This window comes from Pleurodeles waltl, chromosome 11 (assembly GCF_031143425.1).
Source record: "Pleurodeles waltl isolate 20211129_DDA chromosome 11, aPleWal1.hap1.20221129, whole genome shotgun sequence".
Classification (NCBI taxonomy): domain Eukaryota; kingdom Metazoa; phylum Chordata; class Amphibia; order Caudata; family Salamandridae; genus Pleurodeles; species Pleurodeles waltl.
Window position 1 is genome coordinate 323094740 of NC_090450.1, and position 24688 is coordinate 323119427.

The window sequence follows — 24688 nt, forward strand, 5'->3', positions numbered from 1 at the left end:
TCAGAATAATAAACCCACACGGATGCCAGTGTTGGATTTATTTAAAAAAATGCACACAGAGGGCATCTTAGAGATGCCCCCTGTATTTTACCCAATCCTTCAGTGCAGTATTTTACCCAATCCTTCAGTCAGCCTGCTGCTGAGAGACGAGTTTCTGACCCCCTGGGGTGAGAGCCTTTGTGCTCTGAGGGCAGAGACAAAAGCCTGCTCTGAGTGGAGGTGACCCTTGCCTTTAGAAATCCTCCATCTTGATTTTGGAGGATTCCCCCAATAGGATTAGGGATGTGCCCCCCTCCCCACAGGGAGGAGGCACAAAGAGGGTGCTGCCACCCTCCAGTACAGTAGCCATTGGCTACTGCCCTCCCAGACCTAAACACACCCCTAAATTCAGTATTTAGGGGCTCCCCAGATCCCAGGAAATCAGATTCCTGCAACCTTAACGAGGACTGCTGACCTGAAGCCCTGCAGAGAAGACTGAGATGACAATTGCTTTGGCCCCAGCCCTACCGGCCTGTCCCCCAACTTCGAAGAAAACTGCAACAGCGATGCATCCAACAGGGACCAGCGACCTCTGACGCCTCAGAGGACTACCCTGCAACCAAGGACCAAGAAACTCCTGTGAACAGCGGCCCTGTTCAACAATCTGCAACTTTATTGCAACAAAGAAACAACTCTAAGGACTTCATGTTTCCTGCAGGAAGCGTGAGACTTGCCACTCTGCACCCGACGCCCCCGGCTCGACCTGCGGAAAACCAACACTACAGGGAGGACTCCCCGGCGACTGCGACCCCTTGAGTAGCCAGAGATGACTCCCCTGAGCCACCACAGCGACACCTGCAGAAGAAATCCAGAGGCTCCCCCTGACCGCGACTGCCTGTAACAAGGGACCCGACGTCTTGAACCAACACTGCACCCGCAGCCCCCCGGACCTGAAGGAACGTAACTCCAGGGCACGAGCGATCCCCAGGCAACCCTCTGCCTAGTCTAGGTGGTGGCTACCACGAGGAGCCCCATCCTGTGCCTGCCTGCATCGTTGAGACCCCCGGGTCTCCCCATTGCTTTCAATACAAAACCCGACGCCTGTTTGCACTCTGCACCCGACCGCCCCTGTGCCGCTAAGGGTGTACTTTCTATGCCTGCTTGTGTCCCCCCCCCCCCCCCTTGCCATACAAAACACCCGTGGCCTGCCCTCTGAGGACGCGGGTACTTACCTGCTGGCAGACTGGAACTGGTCTCCATTGAAGCCTATGTGTTTTGGGCAACTCTTTGGCCTCTGCACCTGACCGACCCGGAGCTGCTGGTGTGGTAACTTTGGGGTTGCCTTGAACCCCCAACTGTGGGCTACCTTGGACCCAACTTTGAACCCTATACGTGTTTTACTTACCTGCAAACTTAACCTTTACTTACCTCCCCCAGGAACTGTTGATTTTTGCAGCGTGTCCAATTTTAAAATAGCTTATTGCCCTTTTTTTCAAAACTGTAATTATTCAAAGTTCCTAGAATACCTGAGTGAAATACCTTTCATTTGAAGTATTACTTGTAAATCTTGAACCTGTGGTTCTTAAAATAAACTAAGAAAATATATTTTTCTATATAAAAACCTATTGGCCTGGAGTAAGTCTTTGAGTGTGTGTTCCTCATTTATTGTCTGTGCGTGTACAACAAATGCTTAACACTACCCCCTTTGATAAGCCTACTGCTCAGCCACACTACCACAAAATAGAGCATTAGAATTATCTCTTTTTGCCACTATCTTACCTCTAAGGGGAACCCTTGGCCTCTGTGCACACTATTTCTTACTTTGAAATAGTATATACAGAGCCAACTTCCTACAATATCCAAGACCCCTAGTGGATTATGGAAACTCCTCACATGCTTTGAGGAATTCTGCTCCATGCAAGGACTTGAAATCAACGCCTCAAAAATCAAATTAATGACCCTCAATCCCCATAGATCCTTTAGAGGGAAGTTCACACTAGAGGGCACCACGCTTGAGAAGGTGGGCACCTTCAGCTACCTGGGTATAGCATTGACTGATAACATGTCTTGGAAACCAAACATAGGAAAGCAAGCTTTAAAACTAAAAGCAAACAACGGGGGTACTAATAAAGGATTTTCACCTCTCACATACAAAACCAATTTGCCCAGCAATGCAGATATACGAAGCCCAGGATGTGCCCTCAGCGCTTTATGGGGCTGAACTATGGGGCTATGCTAAAATCCAAGATATAACCATCCCTGAAAACAACTTCCTAAGAAACCTTGTGTACCTCCCGCCAAGCACCCCACGGTTCCCCCTTTTTAAGGATCTTGGTATGAAACGCATTGGTCACAAAGCCCACCTACGCCCTCTTCTGTACTGGTGGCGTCTCGGGACAACCCCAGAGCTCGAATCCTTTACTGCAGCCCTGCAGGTCATTTTAGAGGCTGACCATCTTCATAGCATCCCCTGGCTTAGATACATCAAGGGGTTACTCACTTGGGCTTAGAGAACTCTGGAATTCACCAATTACCTCCTCCTTTCCCTCAAAAAGCAAACTTAAAAAACTGTATTGGCACATGGTAGACTCCGAAGATCTGGAGGCTGCACTTCACACTACATTATCTTGCGACTTTGTCAACCTAAAAGAGACCTGCAAGTACAAGGCTTTCTGGGACATAAATCAGGGTACCAAGGGAAAGGAAACTGTACTTTCAGTTCCGCATTGGCACGCTGCCACTAATACAGTTTACCAGCCGCTGGTCACACGAAGAATCAACCACTTGCCGAGCCTGCAAAGCCCCCATTGAGAACCTCCCTCATGTCCTATTTTCTTGCCCGCGTACACTGCCTCACGTAGGAAATGGCTGGCCCCGGCATGCAGACCGCTGGGAGTCCGCAGTTCTGAAACAGCTGTCCGAATCCTCAGATCAGACACTCGGCCAACGTTAGTGATGGCCGTCGCCAAGTTCCTCGGAGCTAGTTGGATTGTTAGAGGAAAATTTATATCTGTTTAATGGTTCCAACAAGATTGTTCCATCACACTGTGTGAGTGTATTTTATCTTTATTTTATTCAGCCATACGTATAGTTATATTTATTTAAACTGTGTATTTATTATATAAAAATAATAAAAATTAAATTAAATAAAAAGAACTTTTGCAATGTAGCTTAAACAGCAGTAGAAATGTGCATGGTCGATAACAAAATATGCATCTTCTTATGTAAGTGTATTCATTTATCACATGTAGATGTTCAAAAAGTTCAAACCTGTCAGGTATTCAACTAAGAGTGTGCATTTATTGGTTAAATAAACGAGGAAATGTACTAAATTTCACCTTCAAATTTTGAAGAAAACCCAAATAAATATGGAAAAATACAGAAAAAAAGAAAATCAGTGAAAATTAAATATGGATAAATACAGACGGAAATTTTAAATAAATGGGTACCATAAAACCAGGAGACCTCTTCTTAATAAGTACTCTTCAGGAAAGTAGAGCTGATCTGTTTTGTAAGGAACATCTTATTCTATTGCAGTTTGCCAACTGGGAAGTTGAGCGGGATGAGGAAACAGCAGGTCGTCTGCAGAGGAGGATTTGGGGTAATGTGTGCTAGTAGAGAAGTGAGGGTGGATGCCGGGGGGAAAAAAAAAAAAAAGTTAGTATATACTCTATGGATGGAGAAAGCTAAATAATAGGTTCCGGTAAGGAAGGAAATTAATATGCACTACAGGCATTCTAATGCTTCCCTCCTCATGTAGGACATCAATCAATTCATTTCTATTCTGCAGTCCCAGCTGCTGTGCATGCCCCTACAGGTGCAATGAATGGGGAAGTTGAGTGTGGATATTTAGAGTGACGGCTGCTCCTACTGCAGGAGCACCTACGAGTATCTTGCATTCCTTTCTGGCAAGACATGAATACAGCTACAAGCACAAAGAATTATTGGCAAACAATTACAAGATTGTGAATTCCCTGCAGGTTATGGACGGTTACCAATATTCCTATTGTGCTCATCAGGGCTAGATTACAACATGCCAAATAGATCCTTGGGATAAATTTCCATCCTGGTTAATACGAACACAGCTCAGCTAGCACATCTAGGGATTTTGCAGAGTGGTAAGTTACCATATAATTGGTAGTTTTGCTAATGGACCATAAGACGATTTTAACCGCTTTCCAGTGTAGTAAGCCGTTTTGCTAGATTCCAGAGCACCTAGTTAAAAGATCATGTTTAGTTTTCATTAGACCCAGTGAGCACGTTTCACAGAGTGCCACGTTTCCCATTATGGTCTATTAACAAATGATGCCTGGTTTTCAGTATATCTGCTAATACATCAACATCTCAATTAATTCCCACCTGTGAAGCCACTAATTCTCCATTTTACTGAGAAAAGCTGAGAAGACAAATGATCAATCAAGTGTATTACTAAGGCCAAAGAGCTGTTCCCTGGGTCTTCCAGCCCCCCCCCTCCCACTGGGAGCCTGGCACCCCATTCCCTGGGCAGTGGTGGAATGGGAATCGCTTCTACTTCCACCCCCACCGACCCCCTGACCTCCTCGTGGTTTTTGATGACGTCAGCACGCAACTACACACTGACCTCATCAGAGGCTGCCCCCACCATCCAGTGCGGATTGGAGCAGAAATGCAAAAGCATTTCTCCTCCAATCACGTGGAGGGGGCGAGAGAGGCATGAAAGGAGAGGAAACCACTTAGGCACCAGGTTTTGGTGCGTGTGTTTTGTTTGGAGGGGCAGCCCATTGGGCAAGGATCACTTCCCATGGGGGGCACATTACAGTTGGCCATATCGGCCTATTTTTGGAATTCCCATCTGACCCCAAAGAGGAAAAAAGCCCACTAGAGACCAGGGCAGATTTTTTTTCCCAAAAATGAGAGGGTGGGGGTTTGGCCATACCCCCACCCAAAATAAATGGGGCCAAAGTTGTTCTGCCCACTGGTTGGAAGATGGGGTAATTATTACGGATCCACTCCCCAGGGGGAAAGAAAACTAGATGCCAGGGAATTAAAAACATATAAAATAGTGGGGTGGTGGCTAACAACCAGTATGGGCCTGGTTATGCCCCCACCCCAACTGAACAGGGTAACAGTCTTTCGGCTCTCCACCCACACACTAAAACATCTTATCTCACGGCAAGCAAGAGGACATTTGATTATTTTGGGTTTCGGTTTTACATTTGGCATGAGAGCTTGGCTAACTCTCAAAATCGATCGTCCCATTTGGAATGGTGAGGGTTGCACTTTTTGGACTTTGGGATGCTGCCATGTAGAAAAATCCACAAGATCTAGACAGATCTGAAAACTTAACATCTGGGTGATTCCAGGATGGTGTGCTTCACATACACCTCACACCATTTTCTTACCCACAATGCCCTGCAAACCTCCAACTTTGCTGAAAATCACATTTTTGTGATGTAACATTCCGGAATCTGCAGGAATCCACAAAATTCCTACCACCCAGCACTGTCTCATCTATACCGATAAAAGTTCTGCTGCACTGGTCAGCCTACATTTCTTTTTTTTTTCCCGGGACCTTTTGATTCCCCCTCAATTTCAACATGTTTTTGGGTCTTCCTTGTCACAGGCACTTGGCCCACCTACACAAGTGAGGTGTCATTTTTACCGGGAGACTGAGGGGAACGTTGGTTGGTAGGAAATCTGTCCCGGTGCAGTGATCCCACAAAGAAATGTGGGAAAAATTAGATTTTTTAGCTACATTTCAGGTTTGCTGCAGGATTCTGGGTAAGAAAACATTGGGGGATCCCGGCAAGTCACACCTACCTGGATTCCTAAGGGTGTCTAGTTTTCAGATGGCTGTTGAGCCCAGGACCAAAGACGCAGGTGCCCCTCTCCCCCCAAAAAAACAGGTAGTTTTGTATTTGATTATTTTGATGTGGCCAGCTAGTGTTTTGGGGCATTTCCTGTCACGCGCACTAGGCCTATCCAAAAATATGAGGTACTATTTTTATCAGAAGACTTGAATTTGGGGGGGGGGGGGGGGCAGGTTTTGACTCCTCTCCGATTCCAGAAATTTGTTTCACCGAAATGTGAGGAAAACGTTTTTTTTTTTTTTGGCAAATTTTGAGGTTTGCAAATGATTCTGGGTAACAGAACCTAGTCAGAGCCCCACAAGTCACCCCATCTTGGATTCTCCTAGGTGTCTAGTATTAAAAAATGCGCAGGTTTGGTAGGTTTCCATAGGTGCCGGCTGAGCTAGAGGCCAAAATCCACATTTAGGCACGTTGCAAAAAACACATCAGATTTCAATGTAAAAATGTGATGTGCCCATGTTGTGTTTCCTGTGGCGAGCATTAGGCCTACCCACAGAAGTGAGGTACCATTTTTAATTGGGACACTTGGGGGAACAAAGAATAGCAAAACAAGTGTTATTGCCCCTTGTCTTTCGCTACATTTTTTCCTTCCACATGTAAGACATAGTGTAAAAAAAGAAGTCTATTTGAGAAAGGCCCTGTAACTCATATGCTCTTATGGGCACCCCGGACTTCAGAGATGTGCAAATAACCACTGCTTCTCAACACCTTATCTTGTGCCCATTTCGAAAATACAAAAGTTTTCTTGATATCAATTTTTCACTCTATATTTCAGCAAATGAATTACTGTATACTTGGTATAGAACGAAAACCCATTGCAAGGTGCAGCTCATTTATTGGCTCTGGGTACCTGGGTTCCTGATGAACCTACAAGCCCTATATATTCCCGCAACCAGAAGAGTACAGCAAACTTAACGGGGTATTGCTTTGAAAAATCTGACATCGCAGGAAAAAGTTACAGAGTAAAACGTGGAGAAAAATGGATGATTCTTTCACCTCAATTTCAATATTCTTTTATTTAAGCTGTTATTGTCTGTAGGAAACATTTGTAGGAGCTACACATATTACCCCTTGCTGAATTCAGAATGCTGTCTACTTTTCAGAAATGTTTAGCTTTCTGGAATCCAGCAATGGTTTCACACCCATTTTTGTCACTAACTGGAAGGAGGCTGAAAGCACACAAAAACAATAGTAAAAAAGGGGTATCTCCCAGTAAAATGCCAGAATTGTGTTGAAAAATGGGGTTTTCTGATTCAAGTCTGCCTGTTCCTGAAAGCTGGGAAGATGGTGATTTTAGCACAGCAAACCCTTTGTTGATGCCATTTTTAGGGGAAAAAACACAAGCCTTCTTCTGCATCCCTTTTTCCCCCATTTAAAAAAAAAAAAAAAGGCACTATATTTTGCCTAATTTCTTGGTCTCCTTCAGGTGAACCCACAAAGTCTGGGTACCACTAGAATCCCTAGGATGTTGGGGAAAAAAGGACATAAATTTGGTGTGGGTAACATATGTGGACAAAAAGTAATAAAGGCCTAAGCGGAAACTGTCCCAAATAGCCCAAAAAAGGCCTGGCACCAGAGGGGAAAAGGCCTGGCAGCGAAGGGGTTAAACTCTTCCTTCAAGCCCTGCCAAACCAAGAGGGGGCCTGCATTCAACTCTCCATACATTACAAAAGGAAAGGAACAGAACCCAACACATCAGACATAGCAGCCACAGAAGAGGATATTCTTCCTCGTTCCTCAGCCGGCGACTACTCAAGCGTCATTACAATAACAACAGAACAGTATTCAGAAGAGGCTTAAAAGGAGGACTGAAATTGTTAAGTTCTGGTGAATTAGCCCCTGTAATTTCACAAACTTCAATTACAAGTGTCTAAACTGTGTTTTAGAAAAAATGTAAGTCAATCAATCAAGCAGTACTTGTATAGTGGGGCTCATCATCCAGGCGCTGTGCTGCGGGAATAAATCGAAGAGCCAGTCTTGAGTCACAAGAGGCAGCTGAGTTGATCTAGGGAAGTCTCGCACAATGGGGGAATGCGTGGTGTTGGTTGCTGCAATGGAAGTTGTTCCTAGAGTGTAAGAGAACCAGCAGCAGGTGCAGGAGGAAAGGTCCCGCCGCAGATCGAGTCGATTCTAAGAAGCAGTTATTGTTGTCTCCGTTGTCCAGGACATGGATATCTACGGCAGAGTATCTATGGGGGAACTCAGTGCGGTCCAAGAGCGGACGGGCTTGTGCCATACACTAAACAAAAATAAATTTCAGACTTCCTATACCCTGCATTACTTTCACAAGGTAGATTAGTTTATCATGCTTGTTAAAAGCTGCTTTTTTGCATTCATGATAACCGGCATTACTACATGCACAGACCTGCCAACATTTACACTTATCAGAGTAATATCATACACACTGTTAAGCACTCAAAAGCCTGAAAGAATATTTAACATCCCATTATGGGTCTGCCCTAGCTACAGCATAAAACCTATGAAATCCTGTACCACGTCTTGTCTAAAGCTAGTCTATGGGGAAAATATAAAAAAAGAAATTAAAAAAAAGAAAAACTTCAAATAAAAAACAATCAACTCAAATATATTCAAACAGAAATTCAAAGTCTATTGCTTAAGAAAGCTGAGAAGGTATGACATTCATACATGCTACATATGTTAAACAAAAGAAAAAGGGCGTATGTTAGGTGCCATTCCATACCGAGCTGCTGCTTTGAATCGATCCAAATACTGCATTCGCAAGCTCTCATGACCTGGAAGGTCAATAAGGGTTAGGCCAGTGCTCTGGAAAAGAACAGAAACACAAATGCTATCCAATCCGAACATTTAGACAGAAAAAAAATGAATCTTTAATTTACCCATTCCAAAGTACAAATGCTGCATTTTTCATAAATTATTTAAAGGTACAGAAGACATTTGGGTACTTACCTGTTTTACCCAAACACTATGAACACCCTTCCTCCTTGAAACTAAGTGGAGAATTGTAAGGAAATGCCTCCTTGGCATGGTTACCCCCTGACTTTTTGCCTTTGCTGATGCTATGTTTTGAATTGAAAGTGTGCGGAGGCCTGCTAACCAGGCCCCAACACCAGTGTTCTTTCCCTAACCTGTACTTTTGTATCCACAACTGGCACACCCTGGCATCCAGGTAAGTCCCTTGTAACTGGTACCCCTGGTACCAAGGGCCCTGATGCCAGGGAAGGTCTCTAAGGGCTGCAGCATATCTTATGCCAACCTGGGGACCCCTCACTCAGCACAGACACACTGCTTGCCAGCTTGTGTGTGCTGGTGAGGACAAAACAAGTAAGTCGACATGGCACTCCCCTCAGGGTGCCATGCCAACCTCACACTGCCTATGCAGTATAGATAAGTCACCCCTCTAGCAGGCCTTACAGCCCTAAGGCAGAGTGCACTATACCATAGGTGAGGGCACCAGTGCATGAGCACTGTGCCCCTACAGTGTCTAAGCCAAACCTTAGACATTGTAAGTGCAGGGTAGCCATAAGAGTATATGGTCTGGGAGTCTGTCAAACACGAACTCCACAGCACCATAATGGCTACACTGAAAACTGGGAAGTTTGGTATCAAACTTCTCAGCACAATAAATGCACACTGATGCCAGTGTACATTTTATTGTGAAATACACCCCAGAGGGCACCTTAGAGGTGCCCCCTGAAACCTTAACCAATTACCTGTGTAGGCTGACTGGTTTTAGCAGCCTGCCACACTCGAGACATGTTGCTGGCCCCATGGGGAGAGTGCCTTTGTCACTCTGAGGCCAGTAACAAAGCCTGCACTGGGTGGAGATGCTAACACCTCCCCCAGGCAGGAGCTGTAACACCTGGCTGTGAGCCTCAAAGGCTCACCCCCTTTGTTCCAGCACCACAGGACGCTCCAGCTAGTGGAGTTGCCCGCCCCCTCCGGCACGGCCCCACTTTTGCCGGCAAGGCCGGAGGAAATAATGAGAACAAGGAGGAGTCACTGGCCAGTCAGGACAGCCCCTACGGTGTCCTGAGCTGAAGTGACTAACTTTTAGAAATCCTCCATCTTGCAGATGGAGGATTCCCCCAATAGGGATAGTAACGAATTAGTAAAAAACATTATGGACAAATGAATATAAATTAGGAGCCCAATTCCGAGTTTATGTCCTTTCACTGTTGCACATTTACAACTTTCAGGAATTGCTAAAAGTTTACAGAAGCAGGCCTGGAAACTGTACTATAATACATACCTGAATGTAATTTTTACACTAGCAAATGTGTACATTTGCTTAAGGGAACATCTGCTGGCTGATTACAAACTTACTTTCATTAAACCTCTCTCCTGAACACCCCTTTTACCACAACCTGAAGAAATGTTTACTCCTTCCATTGACAGGGGTAATTTTCCAATGTGGGAAGAGACTGGAGAGAAGTTGATGAATATCCTTAAACATTGATGCGCACAGACTCACAGGCTTTCTTTTTCTGTCAACTCTCAACCCCCCTGTGTAGATTTGTGTAATAATGACAAAACCAGAGCCTTGCTGGAATCTAGACCTTTATAGAATATGAGATCTGGCATAATCAGAGACAATACTGCTATAATTTGTTACCTTACACCATGGCACCAAAACAAAACCCAAGAGATTTTATTTTACATGACAAGTGCATTTCTGCAGCATGCCTTCCCTTCAGCAAGCAAATAATGTATGCAATTTTGCACCCCTGCTTATGCATTAAGACATCCGTAATATTTTTCACCTTGTTCTTTCTTAAAAGGTCTTTCATTGCCTTACATCTCCAATCCAATGGGAAAATCTGGTGCTCAGACTTTTGTAGGGCTTTGTAAAATGGTTTCTGTTGGATCTTTTCCCTTTTGCAGGGTCATCCCCAATCTTTTTGTCTCTTTCCTCCTTTATTTCGGACATGTTTTTGTTGGCTTTAGGACTCTAGGTACTTTACCATTGCTAACCAGTGCTAAAGTGCATATGCTCGCCGTGTAAATTGTACTGTTGATTGGTTTATCCAGGATTGGCCTATTTGATCTACTAGTAAGTCCCTAGTGAAGTGCACTAGAGGTGACCAGGGCCTGTAAATCAAATGCTACTGGTGGGCCTACAGCACTTGTTGTGCTACCCACATGAGTAGCCCTGTAATCATGTCTCTGCAATGTCTGTGTGTGCAGTTTTCAACTACCAACTCGACTTGGCAAAACCTTCTCTTTTATTACATGTAAGACACCCCTAAGGTAGGCCCTAGGTAGCCCCACAATCAGGGTGCAGTGTATGTTTAAGGTAGGACATATGCTAATGTGTTTTATATGTCCTGACAGTGAAATACTACCAGATTCGTTTTTCACTGTGCAAGGCCTATCTCTCTCATAGGTTAAGAGGGGGGCTGCCCTTAAATATTATTAAAGTACAGATTCCCCTTGGGAGCAGATAGAAATGTGGAGTTTAGGGTCTCTGAACTCACAATTTAAGAATACATCTTTCAGTAAAGTTTGTTTTTTAGATTGCATGTGGGAAAATTCCACTGGGTCAGTTTGACATTTGGGCTGTTTGCAGTGATCCCGGGGGGGGGGGGGGGGGGGGGGGGGGCGCCAAACGCTGGCCAATAGACTATTATACAGATAACATGCCTTTTTTTTTTAAGCAGAAGCATGTTATTGCAGGTTTAAAAAGGTAACAGTACTTCACTACAATGTTTAAATAGGTTTAGACATATTTAAACATTGGCATCTTTCTAAAATAATTGTGAAAAATTCTGAGGGGGGGCAAAGATTCTTATTTTTCAACTGGGGGGGGCGCGGCATTAAAAAGTTTGAAGACCACTGCTCTAGACAGTGACACAAAGGGAGCTGGGGAGTAGCCTGCATATCCTGAGGAGCCATCTGTGCAAGAAGGAAGGGGAGGAGTGGTTGCTCACACCTAAAAAGGCTGTCCCTGCCCTCATACAATGCAGTCTCCGACCCCCTGGTGTATGTCTGGGGCCTGGCCTGGGCAACGCAGGATCTTAAAAACAAGAGACTTTTCTTTGAAGTAGGCTTACTTCAAAGGCAGAAAGGGGTAGAAGAAGAACACCCAAACCCCAGATTTAAGATTACTTAAAGGATTCAAGAGGAACCTCTGCCTGGAGAAGTGCTGTCCTGCCTGTGACTGTGCTTGGTGGAGCTATCCTGCAGTTGCTGCTTCTGCCTGTGCAAGGGGACAGAGACTGAACTTTGTTGCACTGCTGCTTGAGAAGTGACTTCAAGGGATTGGAGTAGAGCTTGCCTCCTGTTTTGAAGCCTAGGGGACAGCAAAGGCTTCACCATCCAGACCAGAGTCTACTTGCTGTGGACTCTAGTTTGTCAGAGGGTGCCATTCCAGTTCCTGGACCCCTGAAAGTGAATTCCTGGAGAAAAACCAGCCTACCAACGCTGTGCCCTTCACAAAGGACGCCGCTGCCCTGAACTGCAACACCGCTTGCCCAGAGGCTGTGGATCTCACAGAGTGTGAATCCAACGACCCTGTCAGCTGACGCTGCTACCCAGGAACCGCGATGCCGCCTGCCCAGAGACCGTGGACCTCATAGAAGTCAGACAACCCTGTAGGCCTCGTCTCGCTGCAAGGCCGATCCTTCCTGACACCGGAGTGTCTTAAGTCCAGCACCTGTGACAATTCGATGTCATTGCAGCACCTGCGGCCCTGTGACGTCATTGCGACCCCTGTGAGGTTGCCCCGAAACGTTGTAACATTGCCGCACTTCGCATCTGCAGGAACTAAGGGACTGGCTTCACATCCGACACCGCCTCACCTCCACCGCCCTGTAGAGAGGACCTGACGCCGCAGTCCTTCTGCCCTGTGGCACCGGAACCAACGCCGCACTGAACCCAGCGAAACCGCTCTCCTCGACTTTGTGCCCCCAGCCTTTCTTCTACTTGTTCTGAAGGTACTGTACCTGGGGGGCGACCGTCTCTGTGAATTGCGCCACTGGCGTCGCAATGTAGGAAACGACGCCATTACGACACAGTGGTTTACCAACTTGCAGTGTTTTCACCTCAAATCACTGTTTTCTTGCTTTTAAGTGCTAAATTCGTATTTTTAACTGTATATTGTGGATTTTTATCATATTTGGTCTTGCTTACTTAGATAAAATATTTAATATTTTTCTAAACCTGTGTTGTGTCATTTTGTAGTGGGTCATGGTTTTACTGTGTGTGTGTTGGTACAAATACTTAGCACATAGTCTCTGAAGTTAAGCCTCCTTGCTCGTGACAAGCTACCAAGGGTGTTAGCGGGGGTTAACTGAGTGTGATTCTCCTATACCCTGACCAGAGTGAGGGTCCTTGCTTGGACAGGGGGGTAACCTGACTGCCAACCAAAGACCCCATTTCTAACAGTTTCGAATAAAGGAGAAGAAATTGCAGATTTCAAGAACATCCTATTCCTAAAAGTATGGAATGATCACAATATGGAAAACATGTATCCCAATGGTTAGGGGAACACTACACGTGAGAAAAGTTTTGAACGCATGTTTAGATGCAGTATGGTTGAGGCCTGTGGGAATCGCTAATGGGCTCATAAATATCAGCATTAGTTCATAACATTATTTCATGCTAAGGTTTACTATTTGTAAACTGGGAACGTTGATAAACGCTAAGCAAATTGGGGCATTATTTCTACAACTTTCTAAATTTCAGAATGTTATGCAAGCTCGCTCTGAATAGAGTAGAAACCCTCTCCTTGCACCCTGGACTCACATGGCCTCTGCCAGAGTCCACTCAAAGTAAAACATAAGACAGCAGGATGGCCAGCATTTCTCCAGAAACATTGGAATAGAGCAAACCCTTGACATAATTGTTTTCTTCTTCTGCACAGCTAGAGAAAGACTCCGCAGCAGCCAAAACATATTAAAACATCTCCCAAGAATGCTAGAAGAGAATAGGAAATCATCTTAAAAAAAATATGACCACAAATGAAGTGTGGATCGCATATGTGATAATAGAAAACAGCTCAAAGCAGAGCCGCTTCAAAGTGCTAACCCTTTACAGTTTCAAATAAAATAACAGTAAATTAACTGAGCAAAAGGGTCTATTACATGACTATTCAGCAATAATAAAAATGTTTTATATGTTTTATTAATCAGTGTGTCACCTTGTCATTCTTCATACGATATAGCGCTGAATTCTCTATGAAGGAAGTCTGGGTGAGTGCGAATTTTCCAGTCAGAAGCTGAAAGATAGCGAAAAATTGTGTGGATTAACATGGAAACTGATTTAACTAATGCAGGGCAAACTACTTTCAATGTAATGAAAACAACTTTCTACAGACTTCAAAAAGGTGGATGTAGACTATGAAACTCTCTTCAGGATTTCATATTTCTTACGCTGTAAATCCAAGCAAAGGTTATCGCTCCATTTCAGTCATAGGTATTTCACTCAAGCAATCTAAGAAAATATGCACCCAACCTCTCACCTTTCAATAAACTCATTGTCTTGATATGACTTAGGTTGGGCACTACACTTTTCTAATGTCACAGAATGCTACACAACAAAGCATAAGGGTGGTCAATTTGAGACTTTTCAGAAGGGTGTTTTTACACACTTAAAAGGAACTCTCCATGATCAAAACATACAACAGCACATAGGTTTTATTACAGGCTACAAAATATAAATACAGTAATATGTAAAAGCACCTCAAATAAGGTAAATACTTCGTACAAAATTGCAAATTAAGCAACCTGACTTTGGAATCAGAAAGACTTATAATTCAATAAATGCAACATTAGGGTATTAGCTGAAAGCCCCATTTTTGCATACAGAGTCAAAGGAGGTAATAAAATTTGACTGAAAACCAGTAAAATGTATGCAGGGAATGCATAAACAAGCCACTGTTGAAAATACATCAATCACATATATATCTTTCAACATTTTAACAGTAGAGGTGGTACAGAATCCAAATGTTGACCAATTCAGTCAAATATAATTTATTATGCGAGTCTTCACCATCAAAGATATTTGAAATACAGTCAAATACACTTAAAAAATAATTCAATTATAAAAACAATAAAATTACATAACAACTGCTTAGACAGGCTAAAACTAATTAAAACAAAATTATCCAGCAAGTAACGCACATCCCCCTTTTGAATTGCTCTTAGCCTGATCCTCCACATCGCCACTAGGAATTGTGAAACTGCAAAAAACACAAGTTGCCTATTATCAGACCTGACAATCCTTAGTGCTCCCCTGAATTCTCTGGCACCAAGGTTATGACAAATTGGTGTGATCCACTTATTCATTGTACAGTGGTAACCATGGCAAAAAAAAACACAAGACATGTTCAATTGTTTCAACCCAAGACACGCAAAATGAACAATAGGCATATCTTGGTTTTGCTATTTGTCACCATGTGGCTACAAATGAGATTAGCAGTAATTTCCATATCCAAGTTGTAGATAGAGCGTCCTAGCAACGGGGTGGAGGTGGTGCGCTCCAATTCAGCCAAGAACTGCTCATTCTGGAAGTTCTCTTTTCACATCAAGAAGGCGAATGTCAAAGAACCCATATTACGTTGGGATTGTAATAAACCTGACAACCAATCTATAGTGCATTAGCCTAAGTTTAAAAAACTCCTACCATTTACTGACGACTGCCTATAGAGAGAACCTTTCGAATATACTAGTTACTAATAGAGGATCTTCTAGGACAAGAAATAGTAGATGCACTCATAACTGACCAATACAAGGAACTCTGCCTTGACCAATAAACATTAAGTCCACCAAACCCGCTTATGTGGGTTTAGTAACCATTTATCAGGGGTAACATAACAAGCATGCGTTGCTCCAAAATCTTAACCTGAAGTTGTTTTCCTGCCTTTTTAAACATCAAATTGTTCGCACATTCTGAAACATATGAATACAGCTAACATTCAGTTACAGTTGGTTCAAAGAGGTTTAGGGTTCACTTGGCTAGCCCTTAACATTTATGTAAAGTCATTGCATTATATTCCAAACACGTTACTAAAATTATACCCTTTAATAAATACTTGGATGCTACTGTAAACTCTAGCTCCCTACACCTAGACAAATAAATGGGCTACTGTATTTTCCACCTGTCTGTAGATGTGAACTTGAAAATCAAACATGTATTTAACAGTCTCTTTGTCATTAGTAACGCATGGGTAAAAAGCTGCTTCCTGAGCAAAAGGAGTAACCTTACCCTGCTGAATAGAAGAGTTTTCCCAGAATCACAAAGTCCTACTAGAAGCACTGACCGCCTGGTACTCTTCCTGCTACGGGCTACTTTCCACAGAACTGGGTGGAAGAGAAAGCAAACGATTACAAGACATCAACAGATCCGAGCAGTACAGGCATGATTCATACCAACAGCAAACACGACAGTCACAAAAATATAAAATTATCAGAAAAGTAAGGTAGTACGGAGGAGCAGAACATTATGTTAAAAGATTTTGTCCAATGGGAAAGAAAGTGTGGCATACCTCTTTTGAAGACTGATGCTATGTAATTAATAAAACCTACAAGAAAGATAATGTAAAAGGTATCACAGCATATAATGAATGCACAACACTCGGTAGAGGTCTCTTGGTGAGGTATTATCCAAATCTAGAATTGGGAAAGCTTTCAGAGTGGCATTAAAGCTGGAAGAGGCAGGACAGGCTCGTAGCTGATTAGAAATCCACACAACAGGACCTGCTGCTGGAAGATTTAAGCATGTTTCTGGGAGCAACCACAAATGTGCAATAGTCACTATGAGGAGCCTGCATATAACACCTGATGCCAAAGTTAAATATACAGAGGCTAGATTGATGATAACATCTGTACTTCCAGCATGTTATTCTTAATCTTACCCTAGGAGCAAGTGTAATGATTTTCCTGACGGTGAAACCTGAACCCTTCTTTGACGACTAAGAAGGAACGAGGGCTGCATTTTTTACCCTCCGAAGCTCTGTTGTAAAAGTACTCATTAGGCAGCAGGGTTGTGCAAAATTCATGTGCTTACACCACATTTAGAGAAAATGATGTGAAATGCAAATATGTTGTTTGGTGCTATGTTTTTGCCTGAAATGAGGCCCGGTAACAAATTCAGATGCGAGAATGACCAGAGGACAGCTCGTCCTCTCATCTGCCCATCCGTGTGTGTCATTCCAAAAGCCTAGCAATGCTCTTTGAGACCCATGCCTGGGCAAAACCCTGACTCCAAAATGGGGACAACAGATATTGCCAACGCAGAGTTATCACAATTTACTCAAGTGATTTGCATCATAACTGATAGTCCTAAAGTTGGATAGCCTGACTAGATCCCGGTTGGGTTTTTTTTTTTTCCCCTTCAGGGGTATTATGATTCAGTCATTACGTTTGGGAGTGAAAGCCCATATGAAAGGTTTGTTTTATCAAGAAATCAATAAATGGAGCAAAATGGTTATCCCTAAAAGCGAGGCTGGAATAAGATACACAGATCTGTGGCTTCAGTGAATCAAGAATCCGTCCAGTATCGGCTAAAAACAAGGAAGAAAGATTAACGGAACAGGAGGTAAACTAGGAGAAAGCTGTAAGTCTGCTGATGGCTTGCCAGCGACCTTCAGATTAGATATCATTTTACAAATTGTAGTAACAAAAAAATAATTCATTCCTTCACAAAGCTTTACATGGAGGCTACCAATGGGCAGCAAGATAACAGAGTCATAGTTGACTGTTCAGTTTGATACTAGTTCCAGAATTCTTTCAGATTGTTTGATATAGTATTGCCCATAAGTTGTTTTTAGCAGTTGAATGGCTTTTTTTTTTTTTTTTTTTTTTTTTTTTTAAATGGAGCTCAATTTCCCATGTTCAAATCCAGATCTTGCTTCAACAATCTGAATTCTATGTTAAACAATGAGGTGTTATGAGGTTGAAGTATTGGAGTTTGACTCCATAAATTTTTAATAAAGCATCCCTTTGTATAAGAATCAGGGTACCTGGAAAATATTACGATATATCACAACTTGCCAGCTGATTCTATTTAATGGAACAATGCTTTTTTTTTTTTGTTTTGTTTTAATATTACAGAACCTATGTCTTGTGATTGCTTCCTCATGGGAACTTTAGCTGGTGAGGGGGGCAGTGACAATGATACACTCAATCAGATTAAGGGAAGACCATATCACACAGGATACTCTTTGCACTGTGACATGGTCCGGTTGGATATCAATGCATCAAGTATATGTCCTTTACTTCGTATGTACCTCTGTGAGTGTTTGCATGGGCCCAAAGTCGCTCAAGGTAAAGGCTGAGAACATAGGGCCTATGTCATTAACAGTTGGAGGAATAAGCACTATGGAGTGTCGAATGCTATGCTGAATATAATCTGGGCAGACAGTACGGTGTAAGGTATTCTTTCTTGTGGACAATAATGTAGCACGTGTTCCTATGAAAAATGCTTCAATTACAAGTCAGAATGTCTAACACTGAGTCTTATCTGTTGAGAGAAAACACTGATTGATAACCTTTGCTATGTTATCCTTTAAACATGATTAGCCAACAACATTTTTAAGTAAACATTTTTGAAAAAGAAATAAAAGGGAACTACTATGAAAAAAAAAAAAAAACAATCACAAATATATTATTTGGTGTGTGTGATTCAGGCAAGCCAAGCATGTTGATCCAACACAACAGTAAGTCTAAGAGGCGGACTACGACTTTGACGGACAGAAACATCAGTCTGCCAAAAACCGACAAGAAGGTCGCCACAATGCTGGAGACCTCCCCGCCAGCTCCATTACTATTTTCCCACTGGGCTGACGGGTCAGCCCAGTAGGAAAGTTGCAGCAGCATTGCTGCCGACTCATAATAGAGCCGACGGGAATGCTGCCACACATAGGGGACACCAGACCCCTTAAAATGCACACTGTTTGCACTTGTTTTCCGAAAGGCTGGTGGAAAACATGGTTAACAGCAGGAGGTGATTGGTTTGCAGGTCTGCCTGCCTGTCATTTGTGATGTGGCAGCGATGGGGCTGCCGCATTGGTCCGACCCACATTTCAAGTCTGGCGGTATTAGGACTGACAGACTCTTATTCGGGCCACAAGTCTATACCAACAGAAATCACTAGGCACCAGGGAATTTTAGTTTTTAATTTTTTACAGAAAGGGAATGACCCCTTAGGGAAAGGTCGCTTCCCTGTGGGGGAAATATTTTAAGCCATTTCTGCCACCCTTAGGGGCAGATCGGCCAATTTTTATTAAGCCAATCTGTCTCCAAGGGGTGCAGAAGCCACTAGGCGTCAATTTCACACAACGGGAGAGAAACGTTAGGCAAGGGGAGTGACCCTGGGGGGCAAAGTTATTTTAGGCCATTTCTGCCCCCCTTTGGGGCAGATCAGCCTATTTTTATGCCCTCACGGGGGAAGAGACCACTAGGCACCAGGGATTTTTTTTTGCACCATTTCACGCAAGGGAAGCAACCCTTTATTTATTTTAGGCCATTTCTGCCCCCCTTGGGAGGGAGCATTTCTATTAGGCCAATCTGCCCCCAGAGAAGGGGGGGGGGGGGGGTTCTTCAGAAACCACTTAGGCACCAGGGAATGGTACAGGTGTAGTTTGTTTTTGGGGGGGGGGGGGGGGGGCAGCCCCATGGGCAAGGGTTGCTTCCCATGGGGGCCCATTACTGTTGGTCGTATCTGCCCCACGTAGGGGAAGATCGGCCTATTTGTGGAAGGCCCATCTGCCCCAAGACGGGCAGAAAGCCCACCAGATGATTTTGTTTTTCAAAATAAATGGAGACAAAATGTTTCTGCCCACTGGTAGGCAGACGGGGCAATTATCCTTGATGCACTCCCCGGAAGGTGGGTCGGGGGGGGGGGTTTGGGGGGCAGAAAGCCTACGAGATGCCATGGAATTAAAAAAAACAAAAAAAATAAAAATGTGGGATGGTGGCTACCAACCAGTATGGGCATGGTTATGCCCCCACCCCAAATGAAGAGGTTAACAGTCTTTCACCTCTCCCCCGACACCAAAACATCTTATCCCAGGGCAAGCAAGAGGACACCTGATTATTCTGGGTTTTGGTTTTACATTTTGGCCACGAGAGCTTGGCTAACTCTCAAAATCGTCCCACTTGGAACGGTGAGGGCTGCACTTTTGGTCTTTGGGACGCTGCCATGTAGAAAAACCCACAAGACCTAGACACATCTGCAAACTAAACATCTGGGAAAGTCCCAGGTGGTGTGCTTCACATGCACCCTGCATCATTTTCTTCCCACAATGCCCTGTGAACCTCCAATTTTGCTGGAAATGACACACTTTTCCAAAATTTTGGTGATGGAACCTTCCAAAATCTGCAGGAATCCACAAAATTCCTACCACCCAGCATTGTAACATCTATACCGATAAAAATTCTGCCCCACTTGTCAGCCTAAATTTTTTTTTTGCAAAAAGCCCTTTTGGACCCGCTTTGGTTCCCCCTCAATTTCGACGTGTCTTTGGCTCTTCCCTGTCACAGGCACTTGGCCCACCTACGCAAGTGAGGTATCATTACTGGGAGACTGAGGGGAACGTTGGGTGGTGGGAAATTTGTCCTGATGCGGTGATCCCACACAGAAATGAGGGAAGAATGTGATTTTTTTAAAGCTAAATTTGAGGTTTGCTGCGCATTCTGGGTAAGAAAACACTGGGGGATCCACACGAGTCACACCTCCCTGGACTCCCTCGGGTGTCTAGTTTTCAGAAATGTTTTGGTAGGTTTCCCTTTATGGCTGCTGAGCCCAGGACCAAAAAATGCAGGTGCCCCCTGCAATAACAGGTAGTTTTGTATTTTATCATTTTGATGTGTCCACATAGTGTTTTGGGGCATTTCCTGTTGCGGGCACTAGGCCTACCATTTTTATCGGGAGACTTGGTGGTGGGGGGGGGGAAGGGGGAGCAGGGGGGGGGGACGCTGGTTGGATTGAAATCGGTGTCTACTCTCAGGTTCCAGAATTTTCTGTCACTGGAATGTGAGGAAAAAGTGTTTTTTTTTTGGTCAAACTGACGTTTGCAAAGGTGAAAGGACCTGGTGAGAGCACCACAAGTCAACCCATCTTGGATTCCCCTATGTGTCTAGTTTTTAAAAAAAATGCATAGGTTTGATAGGTTTCCCTAGGTGCCGGATGAGCTAGTGATCAAAATCGACAACTAGGCACTTTCCAAAAAACACATCAGTTTTCAATGTACAAATGTGATGTGTCCATGTTGAGTTTCCTGTCGCTGGCATTAGGCCTACCCACGCAAGTGAGGTACCATTTTTATTGGGAGACTTGGGGGAAGACAGAATAGCAGAACAAGTGTTATTGCCCCTTGTCATTCTCTACATTTTTTCCTTCCAAATGTACGACAGTGTGTAAAAAAGATGTCTATTTGAGAAATGTCCTGTAATTCACATGCTAGTATGGGTACCCCAGAATTCAGAGATGTGCAAATAACCACTGCTTCTTAACACCTTATCTTGTGCCCATTTTGGAAATACAAAGGTTTTCTTGATACCTATTTTTCACTTTTTATATTTCAGCAAATGAATTGCAGTATACCCGGTATAAAATGAAAAACCACTGGAAGGTGCAGATCCTTTATTGGCTCTGAGAATCTACAACACCGATATATCCCCGCAACCTGAAGAGTCCAGCAGACGTAACGGTATATTACTTTTGAAAATCTGACATCGCAGGAAAAAGCTACAGAGTAAAACGTGGAGAAAAATGTTTTTTTTTTTTCCCCCATCTCAAGTTAATTTTTTTTTTATTTCAGCTATTATTTTCTGTAGGAAAACCTTGAAGGAGCTACAGAAACGACCCCTGGGTGAATTCGGAAAGTTGTCTACTTTTCAGAAATGTTTAGCTTTCCGGGATCCAGCATTGGTTTCACACCCATTTCTGTCACTAACTGGAAGGAAGGCTAAAAGCACACAAACAAAATAGTAAAAGTGGGGTATGATCCAGTAAAATGCCAAAATTGTGGTTTCCTGATTCAAGTCTGCCTGTTCCTGAAAGCTGGGAAGATGGTGATTTTAGCACCGTAAATGCATTGTTGATGTCATTTTCAGGGAGGAAAAAAAACAAAAACAAAGGCCTTCTTCTGCAGCCATTTCCCCCCCATTTTTCTTTTCTTTTTTTTAAACAAATTTTTTGCTGTACATTGGCTAATTTCTTGGTCTCCTCTAGGGGAACCCACAAACTCTGGGTACTTCTAGAATCCCTAGGATGTTGGGAAAAAAGGACACAAATTTGGCATGGGTAGCTTATGTAGACAAATTGAGGGCCTAAGAGCGAACTGCCCTAAATAGCCAAATAAAACACCTGGCATCTGAGGGGGGGGGAAAGGCCTGGCAGCAAAGGGGTTAAAGTCTAACCAGCATACCTACTAAACATGGCTGCTAAACTTGAATCCAGTTTTGAACCCTCTCAATCCCCCCAAGTCGATACAGAGAAGCAGCCTCATATCCAGTCTCCTATATTTTCATGTCCCCCGCAACTCATTTTAAAGCATATCAGAAACACCTCTTGTCAGAAGGGAAATGCCCCACAGTGTTCAGTCCTATCACCCTATCCTGAGTGCCTGACTAAGAGTATCGGTATCCTGATTTTTTATTTTGGCCCCAGCCTCACTTTAATCTATTAGAAGGGCAAAGGTGAGCCAAGGCCTGTTCTTTGACATGGGTGAGAACCTGGAGGGGCACACGAAACATGGCCTCATTTGTCTGACAGTAATATTCTGTCCCATTCATGGATTGAACATGTTATGCAGTGGTGGCAATTACTGGGTTTTGTGAATTAGTAGGCGTGACAAGACCTTTTTCTCTGCCTACTGCCCCACTTCTGTAAGGTTCTGCTTCTATGTGCTAACCCAGGTCTTAGTGTTAACATTCCAGTGCACTCTATGACTGTCTATGTGTGTGGCATGTGTGGTACATGCATTGTGTGTATGAGTAAGCCAGGGTATAAGAGGCCTTTGAAGGCCAGGCTGCTTTAACAGACAGTGGATGTGCATTGGTGGCATTCCTGAAGTTGGAGGAAGGAGACCTAGTAACTGAAGTGGGTTAAGAGTAGACAAAGCTCCCTTTAGTAATTCAATTAGGTCCTTTTGCTGAAAAGGTTTGCTCATTAGTCTAGTGAATACCCTGGAAAGGACACATGAAAAAGGAACCAATCCAAACTGTTTCTGAAAGTTCAGAGAATTCACATGTCTTGTTTTCTTTTGCAGTTTAAAAGCAGAGATGCTGAACCACTTGCTATTCAAGTTGCAAAGTTATCTGTGACCAAGGACAGGAGTGCTCCACAGACTGCGCCAAGGACTGCTGTGCAATAAGAGCTAGAGTCCGTCTGCCAGCCTCCTTCTAAGATTTGAAGAGACATCCACTGGAGTCTGACCTGGACAAAGGGTCGTATCCCTGTCCTGAAGCACCTAAAAGCTAAATTATCTGCTGAGGAGGAAGGATTGTACAAATCCTGAATGATATATGAACATTTAGGGGGGAGTGAGAAGCAAGCTGACCGTTGAGCTGAGGGGCCACCCACCTTCAGAGATTCAGAAGAGAAGTGTGCATGCTCTGGGAATGGAGTGCAGTATCTTTCTCTGAGCAGTCTGCACCACAGCACTGTTGAAAAGTTGTGCAACTCCCAAATAGGAGGGCGACACTTACCACTTCCTATCTGCGTATTGTAATGAGAGGTATTATCAGTTTTACAACTCAGAAAAGGTTTCCAGACTAGGAAAATTGATTTAAAACGTAACAAAACACTCCTTTGCATTTTTACAGCATTTTACACATAAACACCCATTCTTACTACAATGGCGTTTTTAAATTTCCCCAAAAGGGGCTCCTAAGTTTGTTAAATAACCGCTCTTGGACAGTTCAAGCAACCTTGCGTTGCCTCAGGCTGAAATAGAAGCCTGCTGTCTTCGTACTCAGGGGTCTGGAATTCCTAGAGACTGACGCCCAGGACATATTGTTTGGTGTCAAAGGGAACAAGTTTCCAGGTTTATTTTGTCCCTGGGACAAGTAGGCCCGACCCCCTGCAGAACAAACCCTTTTGGTTGCTAATTTGCAGTACCACATTATCGAGCAGGGAAGGGAATTGTCTACTGTTGAGGTAATGGGTATGTCCAAATGTTAATGCTGTTCAAACTTGTATTTACAGTTCATTATTGCAAAGACTAGTATTAAGGTGAGCGCTCTGAATAAATGTTCTAAGCTTGAACTGCACTACCGACAGTTGTTCCACTTAAAAAAAAAAAAAAAAAAAAAAAAAAAAAGTGCACAAACGTTTGCAAAGTTTAAAAATATAAGGCGACATATAATGCTCTCTGATTAGATGCAAATATTTCTAGAAGTTTCAAAGCAAGACTGATGCTTTGCTTTCAAAATAACATTTTCACCAAAAAAAAAAATAATCAGACAACTGTAAATTTGTAGGTATTATTTTGTAAAATGTGTTGACTTATGTTAGTGTTTTCAAAAAATATTCATAATGGAGAATCAGTGCAACCAGTTTCAACATGATTATGAGGCACATGAATATAAACAAGCACTAGTAAAACCAATAGATCCAACACTGGTTGTCAGCATTTTGCTTTTGTCAATGCTTGTTTTGACATGGTTTTAGTAAAACTTTATTTTTGTGGGAGTTACTAGGCCCTCCCATTGTAACAAATATTAGCAAAAATATTTTTTGGTCGCAAAAAGCCCACATTGCCACAGTACTGCCTGGCACAGAACAAAGCTAGTATGTGTGTTCCGATATGCTCCGTGTGAAAGAACAAATTGCAATCAATATAATGTAATGTAAGGTGGATTTGTACAGCGTGAAACTTGTCATCCTTAAGGGTAGCCAGGCGTTGAGTAAGAGCAAGCTCTGCAAGTAGGCTC

The 24688-nt window shown here is 43.4% G+C and overlaps 1 protein-coding gene across 1 annotated transcript in view; it reads right to left on the reverse strand.

The window, feature by feature from the left end:
* SRPRB (SRP receptor subunit beta) overlaps positions 1-24688 on the reverse strand; it is a 115195-nt gene that overhangs the window by 88257 nt on the left and 2250 nt on the right. The window contains exons 2-4 of the mRNA XM_069213585.1: positions 16014-16108; positions 13948-14025; positions 8530-8612 (exon numbers count right to left, since the gene is read on the reverse strand). Of these exons, the coding sequence (XP_069069686.1) occupies positions 8530-8612; positions 13948-14025; positions 16014-16108 (256 nt within the window). The remainder of the gene's footprint in view (positions 1-8529; positions 8613-13947; positions 14026-16013; positions 16109-24688) is intronic.